This window comes from Belonocnema kinseyi, chromosome 9 (assembly GCF_010883055.1).
Source record: "Belonocnema kinseyi isolate 2016_QV_RU_SX_M_011 chromosome 9, B_treatae_v1, whole genome shotgun sequence".
Classification (NCBI taxonomy): domain Eukaryota; kingdom Metazoa; phylum Arthropoda; class Insecta; order Hymenoptera; family Cynipidae; genus Belonocnema; species Belonocnema kinseyi.
The window spans coordinates 111,571,984-111,587,085 of record NC_046665.1 but is presented as its reverse complement, the minus strand read 5'-3'; the positions used below and the strand labels follow the sequence as shown (position 1 = coordinate 111,587,085).

At 24.3% G+C, this 15,102-nt stretch overlaps 1 protein-coding gene across 1 annotated transcript in view; it reads right to left on the bottom strand.

Moving 5' to 3' along the window:
• Positions 1-4,323, bottom strand: part of LOC117180690 (V-type proton ATPase catalytic subunit A-like) — a 29,859-nt gene extending 25,536 nt beyond the window's left edge. The window contains exon 1 of the mRNA XM_033373180.1: positions 3,904-4,323. Within this exon, the coding sequence (XP_033229071.1) occupies positions 3,904-4,308 (405 nt within the window). The 5' untranslated portion in view covers positions 4,309-4,323. The remainder of the gene's footprint in view (positions 1-3,903) is intronic.
• Between the last annotated feature and the right edge of the window lie 10,779 nt (positions 4,324-15,102).

Here is a 15,102-nt window from a genome sequence, read left to right as displayed (position 1 = left end):
TGAAATGGAAGAGAAATATTATTTATTTTTTTATTTTTTTATCAAGTTAAAAGAGAGAAAAATTTGGTTTCAATTTTTTCTGAATGGAAAGATAAAAATTGGTTTATTTTCAAGATTTTTATCGACTTTTAAGGGAGAAAATATTAGTTTTTTTCTGCATTTAAAGAACAAAATTTTTTCATGCTAACCTTTTTGATACAGTTAAAGGAAGAAATTTGTATTTATTAATTTTTTTTTTTAATCGAAGGAGATTATTTTTTTATTTGTAAAGTTCTTGTTGAACTGGATGGGCGGGAATTTCGGTTTTAATTTTTTCAAAATTGGAAGCGGAATATTTTTTTTATTTCAAAAATTTTTATCGAGGAGAAAGGGAGCCAATTTCAGTTTAAATTTTTTCTGAATTGGAAAAGAAATATTTGTTCATTTTCAAGATTTTTATGGAGTTAATAAAAGAAAATATTGATTTTAAAATTTTATGATTTGGAAGAGGCAAATTTTCCAGTTTAGAATTTTTATTCAGTTAGAGGGGATAATTTTTATCTATTAGAATTTTTTTTATTAAAGGAGGGTGATTATTTTGTAACATTTTTATTCAATTAGATGGGGGAAAATTTCAGTTTTAATTTTTTCTGAATTGGAAGCGGAATTTTTTTTTTATTTCAAAGATTTTTATCAAGGAGAAAGGGAGACAATTTTGGTTTTAATTTTTTCTGAATCGGAAAAGAAATATTTTTCATTTTTAAGATTTTTATGGTGTTGGTAAAAGAAAATATTGATTTTAATATTTTCTGATTTGGATGAGGCAAATTTTCCATTATAGCATTTTTATTCAGTTAAAGGGGATAATTTGTATCTATTACATTTTTTTTAATTAAAGAAGGTTAATATGTTGGTAACATTTTCATTCAATTAGATAGAAGAAAATTTCGGTTTTCAATTTTATTCTGAATTGGAAGGGGAACTTTTTTATTTGTAAGGTTTTTATCAAGTTAGAACCGAGAAAATTTTAGTTTGAATTTTTTCTGAATGGGAAGATGAACATTTTTTAGTTTTAAGATTTTTATCGACTTTTAAGGGAGAAAACATTAGTTTTACTTTTTTCCTGCATTGGAAGAGCAACATTTTTAAAAAAATTTTATTGTGTCACAAGGAAGGGGGAAATTTCAGTTTTTAATTTTTTTTTAATTGGAAGAAATTTTAGTGTTTTTAAGATTTTTACAGAGTTGGAAAAGAGGAAATTATGGTTATTTTTTATGAATTGGAAGAGAATAATTTTGCATGTGAATCTTTTTTTTCAGTTAAAGACTGAAATTTGTATTTATTTTTTCAATCGAAGGAGGCTATTTTTTTATTTTCGTAAAATGTTTATTGAACTGGATTGGAGAAAATTTCGGTTTCAATTTTTTCCTGAATTGAAAGTAGAGTATTTTTTTATTTTCAAGATTTTATCAAGTTGAAAAAGAGTCAATTTTAGTTTTAAATTTTTCTAAATTGCAAGAGTAACAATTTTTTTATTTTAAGATTTTTATCGAGCTGAAATAGAAAAAATTTGTTTATAATTTTTTTTTTAATTGAAAGAGGAAAATTTGTTCTTTTTAAGGTTTTTATTGAGTTGTAATAAAACAAATTTTGGTTTTCATGTTTTTAATTTAGTTTGTTGGTTTTAAGTTGGTTTTCAAGTTATTATTTAATTGTCATTAATTGCTTTATTACCATGGAATCGGTAAATTTTTTCCTTTTAACAATTTTTTAACAACTGATGCAAATTTGGTATTTTTAAAATTCAAATGAAAGGGGTGAATTTTTGGTATTTAAATTTGTACTGAATTTAAAAACGTAAATGTTTTATTTTTAGCATTTTTATTAATTTGAGTTCAATTTACAAAAGAACAACATTTTAAAATTTTTAGATTAATGTCACTTCATTTTGAATTTTTCAATTGGAACGTGTCGAAAGCTTCCTTTTCATAGGGTAAATTATTTAAAGTTTAAATAAAAATTTTATTAAGCTTCAATTTTAAAAGTTTAAAATTCAATAGAGTTCCACCCTACATGCACAGTGAACTTAAATGCTACCCGATTCGCACAACAGCAGGGAGGTGCAATTCTACAGGTGCTTTTTCAAATTTCGCGCCTTTGAAATTGCATTCGGATAGACCATTCAGTGAACTTCGTAAATATTCGGATCAAGTTTATCATGAGTGTCACGGTTGCATTCTAAACTTCAAATGGATACAAGTGTTTAAAATTCAACCATGAAACTTATGATAAACTTTATCAGAAGAGGCACGGAGTTGACAAAATTGTCGAACCGAATGCCACTTAAGAGGGGCATAATTTAAAAATTCCCCTGTAGAATGGCTCCTCCCCTTCTGTTGTGAAAATCGGGTGTCATTCAAGTTCTGTGTGCATGTAAGCCTCTGCGTGTCCACCCTGTATGTTGATGTATCACATGACCTTAAGTGCTAAAAGTTGCAGCCCAGTTTTAATGACTTCAAGTGAAAAAAATTTAATTTCAAAGTGTTCGAATTTCGAAATTTCAATAATAATGAAAAAAATGTTGCAAATCTAGATAATACCAAGTATTTAAAAAATACTTTCGTACCTTACTATACGCCCCACAGTGAGATAAAATCAAAAAACGAGGTTTAAAGTAACTTGAATTTGGCAATTCTTAGCCGATTTTGGATTTTTTTAAAGAAAAATTCAGCAAAAAATTTCGAAGGGATTTATATAGCCCGATTTTTTGTTTTTTCAGTAACATTTTTATGCAAATGCAAAGAGTAAAGAAAAAGTAACTTTTTTCATTTTTTATTATCTTCGTGAAAAAGACTTTTCTATAATCAGTATTACCAGACTTTATACACGGGGGCAGTTTAGAGCAAAAAAGAATTTTGAAATTTTTATTCTAATTGTTATAATCAAATTAACTTGACAAATAGTCTACACTATGGATTTTTCGTTTGCAAAGTAAATTTTTGCGTGAAAATTACTTTCTTTTATTCAAAAAATATTACTTGATCATAAAAATTTGTTTTCCGATATTTTTTATAATTTAATAAACAAATTGTATAAACAAATTCCCAGTGTAGACATTTAAAGGCAGAAAGAAATTTTTCTCTTCTAATTTTCATCAAATTATGTCGCCAATGATATTTAATGATGGGAAATTATCATCCGATATTTTAAATTAATTTTATAAAAAAAGATTATACGAAAAAATATACATCTTGTAGATTTAAAGATCGAAGTAAATAACTTTTTTTCTCCTAATTTCTTCCAAATGATTTAATCAATGCCTGCATAATTTAAGGAGATTTAGGAGAAAAAATGATTTTTTCTTCCTTTAAATGCCCACACTAGGCATTTTTTTGAATAATTTATTTATAAAACTAATAAAATATATCGGATGACAAGTTTTTATGATCATGTATTTTTTATAAAAGCAAGTAATTTTAACGCAAAAATTTACTTCGCAAATGGAGAATCCATAGTGTAGATTATTTGTTCAGTTAATTTGTTTATAACAATTAACTTAACAATGTCATAATTTGTTTTTGGTTTCATCTACCCGCGTGAATAAAGTCTGGCAATGCTGATCATAGAAAAAAAATTTCACGAAGATTACCAAAAAAAAAAAAAAAAACGAAATAATCGACTTTTTCTTCACTCTTTGCGTTAACATAAAAGTTGAAAACAAAAAACAAAATTCAAAAATCAGGCCACTTAAATCTCTTCAAAATTGAATGCTGAACTTTTCTAAAAAAGAACTAAAATCCGTTAAGAATTGCAAGCTACAAATAATTTTTAACCTCGTTTTTTGATTTCATCCCACTGTGCACCCCACCAACTAATTCTTATCCCTAAATTTTACTGAATTAAAAAACCATTCTAAAAATGGACCTTATTAATGCAGTTAAGAGCAATCTTAAGATTTCCACATCTCATTTCTCGATTTCCCAAAGCCAGCATCGAACTAGGTTCAGCTTCTTCAGGAATTTGTAGATCCCTACTTCGATCTTGTCTTCTTTTCATCTTCAAGGATTGTTTAATATCCCTACTGCCCATATTTACAGCAGCCGCACGATCCTTATCGGTATAAATTTCCTCCTGACGATAAGCCACATCACTTTTTCGTCTTCGTTTTTTCTTCGATTTTTCAACCTCAAGTTCATTATCGAAAGATTCTTTCGTAAATCTCACACTGGGTCTCCTCTGTCCCTTATCCTTGCCTTCATTCCAGCTCCTTGACATTCTTCTTTGAGGCACTAAATTTCCACCCGGCTTCGAAATATCCCTTCTTATCATTGTGTCTTGACTATCTTCAATTCCAATTCGAACAAAACTTTGCAAAAAATCATTATCTTGAAGAGTCGGTCTCAGAATGCCAGATACGTGAGCAACAACTGCATCGTTGATTGATTTCGCAGCTGCCTCAGTTTGGAAATTCTGGGCACTTTGGGAATTTTTGTACTCTTGAGAATCTTCGACACCTTGAGAATCTTGAAATTCTTGATTTTTTTCTGCCATTGTTGCTTCCAATTTAAATATTTGTGAAGTAATAATATTGATTAAAGTGTTTTATAAACCCGGGAAAAATTAAATTAAAAAATTATTTACTGATTTAATTTAAGCGGATACTTATTTTATTTTACTTGTGTGGAACTTCTGTTATTTATTCACTGAACTTGCACTGGCTTTTTTTCTAAAGTCACTTGTTGAAACTGATTAATTTTTTTGAATGAACGAAATATGAACCGATGAATATACAAAATGGGAAAACATTTCGGGACTATTGGATTTTGAACTTTCAAACTTTAAAAAAATGGTTAAAAATTGTGGAAGTGAGAAAATTTCTAGATTGACTGGAATGTGTGGATATCGACACCTTCTAAGGAGGGTTGTTACCTTAGAAACAGTCAACAAAGTATTATATCTAGCACCCTTGGCTGATAACACTAACACCTTTCGAATTTTCCTGAAAATCTGATCCACCAAAAAAATTTTTATTCTAAAAATAAAAAGTAAAATATTACTGGCGATCTCATTTAAATTAAAAACACTATTTTTAATAAAGAAATTTTTGAATTTAGAGAAAAAGTATTTTCACTATCTTTTCTGCATTTTTATATTTTTCTTAGTATCGCTTTTGACCAATTTTTGAAAAATGGTTAATTTCTTAATAGATGAAATCATTAAAACAATTAAAAAAAGATTTTGGAACAAATAAATACATTTGAAGATTACTCATAGAATTAGTATGAAAAACATAGATTTGTAGAAAATGTTTTTCCAGAAAAAAGGTACGTTTTTAATTTTCATTCATAAAAAATGATGTATTCTCTTTAATAAGAAATGACTGCGAATATCAACCAGTTAATTTCAAAACTAGTTTTTATCTGATCGCTTTTTGGATTTGAAAATTAGAATAAATTTTCTTATTGGTTTAGAAATTACATGACATTTTCTGTGTTTAGTTTCTTAGTAAAAAGTAATACAAAATTATAAATAGAAACAAATTTATTCTCTAATTTAGAATTTTTTGAAAATATGCAAAAATATGGTTTTTTGGATAAAGTAAAATGCACGCATTTTGGAAAAGGTTCAATATGTAAAAACAACGGAAAAAATTTTCTTCGTAGTATTCAAGGCGTTCCAAAATGAAGAAATAGGTAAAAATTACGAGTTTGGAACGTTTTAAACACTACACATTTTTTATGAATGCAAAATTATAGAATGTGTCTTTGATTCAAGATATGGAATTTTTATTAATATAAATATAAATGATATATAATAAATATAATATTATTGTAAATAGATACAGAATATAATATTAAATATAAGTAATAAATACGAAACTAATAAATTATAAAAACAGTCCAATTCCCTAATAATAAAATTCCTAAACATTTTATAATATTACTAAATTTGAGAATGTGACAATAATAAAGTATCCGAACTAGAAAATTTCTAGATGAAAATTGTTGTCAGTTGTTGCTGTTGTAAATTCAAACAATAATTTGAGAAACTTTAAGAACTAAAAATAATTTTTTTTCGGAATAATATTTGATTATTGTATTTTTAATAAATAATAATATAATAATAAATAAAATTTAAATAACCATTTTTTTCAATTGTTGAAATTTAGGAATTTTATTGTTAGAGAATTTTCTAGTTCGGATATTTTATTATTCAGGAATTTTAATTTTCGGGGTATTTCAGTCATCCCATTTATTCAAAATTAAATATTTTTTTTTTAAGTACAAGTAGTTTACGAATTTTCTAACAAAAAGATTAATTCTTAACAAAATACAGCAATTTTTAACCAAATTTTAAAATTTTAAAATAATTAAATAGTTGAAACAAAATATTTAAATTTTTGAGCAAATTAATTAATTTTGAACTAAAATAATAAATCTTTAACAAACAAAAAAGGAATTTTTAACCCAATAGTTGCATTTTTAATCACAAAGATGGATTTTGTATAAAAAAAAATTTTAGCAAAGCATATGAATTTTTAACAAAATAGTTGATTTTTCAAACAAACAGATGAATTTTCAGTCAAGAAGGGAATGTGTCGATTAATTTTTTTTTCATTTAAAATAAATTTCGTTTAAGAATTAAATTGTAGCGAAAATATTTTTAAACACTTAAAAGACGAAAATGATAATGAGTATTTAAATACCAATCAAATGTATATAAAAAAGATAAATTTGCGATCATAAAAGAATGATTAAATTTTCCGTTAAAAAACATTCACTAAAAAAAAAAAATAATTTTCAGAGCAAGAAATTAATTTTAAACCAAAAAGATTAATTTTCAGCAAAGTAAATGAATTTTCAACCAAATTATGAAAAAAAGATACATTTTCGAGTACAATATGGAATACTTAAATTTTCAATTAAAAATAATCAATTTTCATTAACAAAGCTAATTTTCAACAAAATAAATTAATTTCAACCTAAAAAGATTAATTTTTAACAAAAGACACAATTTTGTAAAGAAACTTTGAATTTAAAAATTATTTTTTAAAATAAGTGTTGCATTTTAAACCAAATAAATGAGTTTTCAACCAATAAGATGAATTATGAAAAATTAAAGATAAATTTTGAACCAAAGATGGAATAATTAAATTTTCTGTTAAAAAGAAATAATTAACAAAACAAAATTTCAACAAAATAGTTCAAATTTAAACAACAATAAAACGGTTTTATCTGAAATGATGAATCGTCAATATAAAAAAAATTAATTTTCAAGTTTAATTTGAACTGTAATTTTCAACTAAGTAGCTGAATAGCGAAAATCTTGAAAACTTAATCAAATCGATCTAGGTGTAAAGAAAAGCACAAATTTTTGATCGAACTAGCAAAAATTAAGCGTTTGTGGTAAGTTTTGATGAACAAAGCTGTTATTTACAAATAAATAATGCAAAAAAATATGTAAAAAATTGTTTTTTTTTTATTTATTGTAAAAATACCTTTTTCACTGTTATTTAACATTAAAGTTATTTGTGCTCGTGTCAAATACAAATTGAAATACTGTCGTATCCGACTGTCTTGATTAAAGAAAATCTCACATTATAGATCTTGAATTTTTCTCAGTCTAATTATGCCCATAAATGTAAAATTTTTCTTACTTTTGAACTTTCAAAATAAAATTTTATATAATAATAAAATTATCAAATACGTTTATGTGTCCATTATGTCCAGAAAGTATGGTAAATGGAATCTTATACAAAATTTAAATCAAACTCAAATGGTGGAATTCAATTTTACCTTGATGAATAGTTCATCTGAAAATACCTTAAAAATATATTGTTTATAGTTTATAAATATAAAAAAAATATTTAAAATGCCATCTCGGATAATTTTATTTACTATAAAAAAATTGGTTAAATAATTACCTGGTTGTATAAAAACAGGGCTTTACTAAACATTCCATTTTTTATGTGTCCAGCTGCTTCGTCGACTCTTAATTTTGATGCGGACGAAACTGAATCTTGTTTCTTCTCAAGTTTCAATTTTATTTTTGTTTTGTTCCGCGAGCTTTTCATTCTGAAACTATTTAAATTTTCATGTATTTTAAGATCATTGAAGAACAAATTATTTTTAAAACAGCCAAGATCTACATTAGAATTCTTAATCATAATTTCGAAAATTCCAATAATTATTTTTTTAAACCTCTGTAGTTTTTCAAATTCAGATATTGGAATTTTTGTTTGCTATTATTACGGAGTCCTTTTTTGAAATTCACAAAATTACTGGTAAGATGTTAAAAATGAACAAAATAGTAGCTATTTTTAGAAATTATAAAGAGTAGAGTTGACGGGACGATTGCAAAATCGCGAAAAATAGTTCCTGACACTGCAAAATTCCCGAATTAGAAATTTTCCGAATACGGAAAATTCCCGAATAATAAAATTCTCGTAATAGAAAATTCCCGAATAATAAAATTCGAGTATAATAATATTTCTGAATAATAAAATTCTCGAAGAGTTTATGATATTACCGAATCGAGAAATTCCCGAATAATAAAATTCCTAAAATGGAAAATCCACGAATAATGAAATTCCCAAATAATCAAATTTACGAAGAATTTATAATATTATCTAATTAAAAATTCCCAAATAATAAAATTATCGAATAATAACATTTCCGAATAATAAAATTCCCCAATAATAAAATGGCCGAAGAGTTTATAATTTGCATAATTGGAGAATTATCGAATAATAAAATTCCTGGAGAGTTTACAATATTACCTAATTAAAAAAACCCCGAATAATAAATTTCCTGAATAATAAAATTTCCGAAGAGTTTATAATTTACCTAATTGGAAATTTATCGAATAATAAAATTCCCGGAGAGTTTATAATATTACCTAATTGAAAATACCCGAGTAATAAAATTCCCGAAGAGCTTATAATATTACCGAATTGGAAAATTCCTGAAAAATGAAATTTGCTGAATTACAAAATTTTCGAATAATAAATTTCTCAAAATGTAAACTTCGCAAAACGGAAAAATCTCGAATAATAATATCCGTCAATAATAAAATTCCCCCATAATGAAATTCCGGAAGAGTTTATAATATTTCCTAATTTAAAATTACCAAATGTAAAATTCCCGAATAATAAAATTAAACAATAATAAAATATCCGAAGAGTTTATAATATTACCTAATTTAAAATCCCCGAGTAATACATTTCCCGAATAATAAAATTCCCCCATAAATAAAATTCCCGAAGAACTTATAATATTAAGGAATTGAAAATTCCCGAAAAATAAAATTTCCTGAATGATAAAATGTCCGAATAATAAATTTCTAAAAATGGAAAATTCCCAAAACGGAAAATTCTCGAGTAATCAAATATCAGCCCTGAAGATGTGAACTGCAATGTTCACGAAACGTCGGCAAACAATTCGTAGTTTTTTACACGAGTGAAACCCAAAATATCTCTTTTTATCAAAATGAATCATCGTGAAAGCATAAAATCTATTATCAATAAAATATCTTAATAATAAAATTCCCCCATAACAAAATTCTCGAAGAGTTTATAATATTACCTAATTGAAAATTCCCGAATACTAAAATTCCCCGATAATAAAATTCCCGAAGGGTTCATAATATTACATAATTGGAAAATTCCCGAAAATCAAATTCTCGAAAAATGAACTTCCCGAAATTGAAAATTCCCCAATGTTGAAATTCGCGAAGTGTTTATAAGATTACCTAATTGAAAATTCCGGAATAATAAAATTCAGAATAATAAAATGTCTAAAGAGTTTATAATATTACCCAATTAAAAAATTCTCGAAAATAAATGTCTGAAAATTGAAAATCCCCTAAATAATAATATTCCTAATTGCCGAATGTTAAAAATTCGAACTAGAAAATTTCCGAATTTAATTTTATGAATATTATTTATTTATGCAAACTCCTGCTAAAAAAAAAAGAAAGAATCCAACGACCAATTTCGGACCACAAAGAATAAACAAAAACAAAAATTCTGTTGTAATCTAAAAAAAAAAAATTCGTTGTGGTCCAAATTTGGTCGTTGGATTCTAGTTTTTTTAAAAGGAGTTTGCATCAATTTAATTATTGGACGTTAAGTAGGATTTTGAATTTGGATTATAATCTAATTTAAATTTCTTAAATTTTGATTATTTATTTATTAAAAATAAATTAATCAAATATTTTCCTTTACAAATAATTATTGTTCAGGTTTAATATTCCTAAAATGATGATTTGAATTTAAGAAAGCGATAATTTAAAAAAAAATCGAAATGAAAATTTGTTTCAATTATTATTATTTTAAATTCGAAAATTAAAAATATATTTGTGCGAAAATATTTGATTTTCGTATTTTCAGAAGACAAATAATATTTATTTAAAAAAAAAATTTTGATTGTTAAATTCGGAAATTTTTCAAGACGAAATTTTTCTAGTTTGAATATTTTATAATTCGGTAATTTTCTGTCGGGAATATTATTACTTGGAAATTTTATTATTCGGAAATTTTACATTGTCGGGAACTTGATTTTTACTAAAACTTTTTTAGTAATGAGGAATAAAGTTTTATCTCTAAAAAAATCTGCAATAAAAAAGATCTTTTACTGTCTTCTGCATCGCTTGTAATAAAACTTCGAAAACGTGGGTTTTTTAAAAGAAAAATCGAGAAAATATATATTTTTATTTTCGCGGAATTCAAGCAAGAAAGATTCAACCCAAAAACTCATTATTTTTTCGATCATTTTTATTTTCGACATCCTGAATGTGAACTAAAATTTGGCTAAGAAAAATTATCCACGCATAGTAATTGCTTTAAAAAAACTCACCTTTAGTAATTTAAATTGAATAAGATATATTTGATGTCCTTTTAATAATTATTTAAAGTACTTTGTATTTCACTGTTAGTCACTGCACATCAAACACCACAAATTCATATTAAAATACGAATCAAATTTTTAATACCGAAACGAAACTAATAATTTAAATGATTTTTTTATTATTTTTTCCATCAATTTTTATACGTAGTTTTTATAACAAGGTGCAAATAGCTTGAAGGAAAGAGACGAATTCTGGAGAACCTTTTGCGGCGCAAGCTCAGGATTAACTGACTACTTAGGAGAAGTTATTCGATTGCATGCACCATACTAATTAAGGACTAATGTGGTTTCATGTAATAGTTAATGTATACATCTTCAATAGTTTTTTTAAAATGAAAATTGTTATATCATGCAATCGCGCATTAAACAATTATTTACCCTAATTTAAAAATAAAATAATATTATAAATATTTCCAGTAAAGTTTTCTATTAAGGTATATTATTTAAAATATTTATTTCTTTATTTTGTGAGCATTTCAATTCCAATCAATAACTTGATTTATTGATAAAATCAATTTTACCAAAAAATGTCTTATCGTCAATATCTAAAAAATATTTCCTTATTTGTTTCTATTGGTCTACAAATAATTTTTTTTAAATAACTTCTAAATTTAGGTCATACTTTCAATAAAGAGATCTGAAAAAACTATTTTTTTTTCTGATCTGTAATTGGATCTTACAATAATAGCTTTTAAAATCAAATAAAAAAATATCACGAACTAAAAATAAGTGATAACGATAATGAATAATATAAACAATAAAATAAGTAAAATGTTCAAAAAATAACTATAGGCAAATAAAGCCTCTATAAAAAATTTAATTTATATTGAAAACAGATTTCTACCTTATCCTACTTTTTACTTCCAATAATTCCCGCCAGAGTTCAATGCCAGAATTTCCTTCATTTCCGGTCTCCGTATTCAATCCTTAATTTCCGAATTACATTAAAAATTAAATATTTATATTTATATAAATTATTTTCTAAAATTTCAAAGAGGAGTGTAGAAGATTTCAAAGAAAACATGTTCACTTTTGCATGCGATTACAAACTTTTTAAATTCATTAAGGTTTAAGAAATATTCGAAAGTTTTGAACAGATAAAAAAATAATTTAACGCTTAATTAGATTTAAGAAAAGATTAAAAAAATTTAATTCAGATTTTTAAGGTTTCGAAAAAAGAACCTTTTTACAAATTTTCAACGATTTCGAAGTTCAAAAAAATTTTTTAGGACTCATGGAAACATTTCCAATGATTTTTGAATTAGAAAAATAAATTTAACGGATTAAAAAAAGATTTAAAAAGTATTCGAAACCTTTCAAATTATTTTCTAAAATTAAGTAGAAGAGTGTAGAAGATTTTAAAGTAAACATTTTCACTTTTGCACGATTAAAATTGTTTTAATTCGTTAAGGTTTAAGAGATCTTCAGAAGTTTTGCAAAGATTTCTAAATAATTGTAAACTTGAAAAGAAAGTTTTAAAAAGATTTAAAAATAATGAAAAACTTTAAAAGATATTTGAGAACATTTAAAATGATTTTTTATTTTGAACAATAAATTTCAAGAGAAAATTGTAATAGATTTCATAAGCAGTATTCGAAACCTTTCAAATTATTTTATAAAATTTCGAAGAGGAGTTTAGAAGATGTCAAAGCAAAAAATTTCACTTTTGCAGGATTACAAATTTTTTAAAATTCATTTAGGCTTAAAAGATATTCAAAGATTTAAAACAATTTAAAAATAATTTAAAACTTGAAAAGAAATTTGAAAACAAATTTCAATTCAAATTTTTAAGGTTCCGAAAAAAGAAGATGTTTACAAATTTTCAAAGATTTCAAAGTGTACCAACATTTTTTTAAGACTCATGGGAACATTTCAAATGATTTTTCATTTTGAAAAATAAACTTTAAAAAGAATTTGCATACGATTTCACAAGTATTCGAAACCTTTCAAATTTTTCTAAAATTTTGAAGAGGTGTGCAGAAGATTAAAAATATTTAAACATTTTAGGAATGATTCTAGTAAGTTTAAAGTAGCCTAAATTAAAACTACTTAAATTTCAAGCAAAGTTTGAAATTATTTAATTTTTAGCGGTTCAATTGAACAGAAATTAATTATTTTAAAGCTTCCAATTTGACATAATTGTATTTACAATATGCTTATTGATTTTAAATAATTTTCATCATCTTTAAAGTTTCTATAATTTAATTTTCTGTTTTTGAATGCGCAATTCTAAACTATTTTAATTTTTGAGGCCTTAGAACTAAAGTTTTTTAGCTTTAAAAATGTTTAATTTGCAATTATTTGTTTTGAAATTTATTAATTGTTCAATGTTCAATTAGGAATGCTACTATTTCTTAAATGTTTAGTTTCTTATTTTAATTATGTCAATTATATACAACTTATTTAAAATGTACAGTTTTTAATCTGTATTTAAAATTATTAATTTTTTACGTATAATAAATTTGAACTTATTAAAAAAAATGGTCTCAAGTAAATTTGAAGATTTTTTCATGATGAATCTTTTTTGTTTGTAAATATTTCTTCCATATCTCCCATTTAAATTGGAATGCATAAATAGGAATTCTCAAGGTGAATATTTAAATAGGGGAATAGAGTAAAAGAGTGAGAAGTTTGTATTTATGGATGTTCTACTTGTAAAATAATATCACTAATTTTTATTTTTACCAGCATTTCGAAAAATTTTTATTTAAATTTATTCTCTCCAAATAATTAATTTCCAATTAGAATTATTTATACGCTTAAACTATTTTACATTGCGTTACAAAAATGGATCTAAACGACAATTTTTAAGTCCCTAAACAACGACCACTAATTACTATTATTCTTATAATATTTTTAAACAATTTCAAACTATTAAAACAGGCAAACCGTCATAATGAGCCTAGTTATTATTATTTATCTTTAAATTTTAATATTTCTTTAAACACTTTTTCTCTTAAATAAGCTATTTCTCGAAAATCTTGAAATCATTGTTGTCGTTTTTCGTCAATGCCTATTGGGAAATAAAGAAATAAAGAAAAAAACTGATCTATAATGTTAAGTTTGCAAGTAAGCAGGACAAATTTTCCCAAAAAAGTGGAATACACAACACAAAATTATGCATTTTCTACCAAAAGAATTTAATTTTGAACTAAAAATGAGAAGTTTAAAAATAGCGGACTGAAAAAAAATTGGTTAATTTTGTAACCAAAGAAAATAACTCATAATTAAAATGATTCATCTTCAATACAAAAAATACATTTCTAACCAAATAGTTCAATTTTATGCCCAGAAGATTAATTTTCTACTAAAAAGATTAAATGCCTATACAAAACATTTTGACCAAAAATGGAATAGTTAAATTTGTAGTTGAAAAATTAATTTTTTAATAAAAAAACTAATTTTCAACCAAGGATATGATTTTTCTTCCAAAAAAATTAATTTTCTGCCAAAAATATTATATTTTTACAAAATACAGAATTTTAAATGAAATATTTTAATTTTTAATTGGATTTTTAACTTGCTAGTTGAATTTTAAACAAAAAGTTTAATTTTGTAACTAAAAAGCAGACAAATTTCCAACAAAATAGATGAATTTTCAACTAAGAATTATAAATTTTCACCAAAAAATGTAATGGTTTAACTTTCAGTTAAAGAAATAAGTTTTTAAGCAAATAAAATAAATTTACAACCAAACAAATAAATTTTCTACGAAAAAGATTAAATGTCTATACAAAAATCGACAACCCTTTTAGTAAAATTTGTTGGTAACAAATTAATTGGTTAACAAAAGAAACTAATTTTCAATCAAAGAAATGAATTTTCTACCAGAAAAAATTAGTTTTCTACCAAAAAATTAATTTTTTACCAAAAAAGAATAATTTTTAACGAAATAAATTAATTTTCAACCTAAAATTTTAATTGGTAAGAACTTCTCAACTTGACTGATGAATTTTCAACTAACAAGGATTAGTTAAATTTTTTTGTTAAAAACTAAATTGTTTATAATAAACTTATTTTCAACCAAAGAAATGAATTTTCTACCAAAAAATTAATTTTTTACCAAAAAATTAATTTTTTACCAAAAAATAATCATTTTTAAGGTAATACATGAATGTTCAATGTAATATTTTATATTTTAATGGAATTTTCAACCTAATAGTTGAATTTTTAACTAAGAAAGATACATTTTCAACAAAAAATATAATGGTTTAAT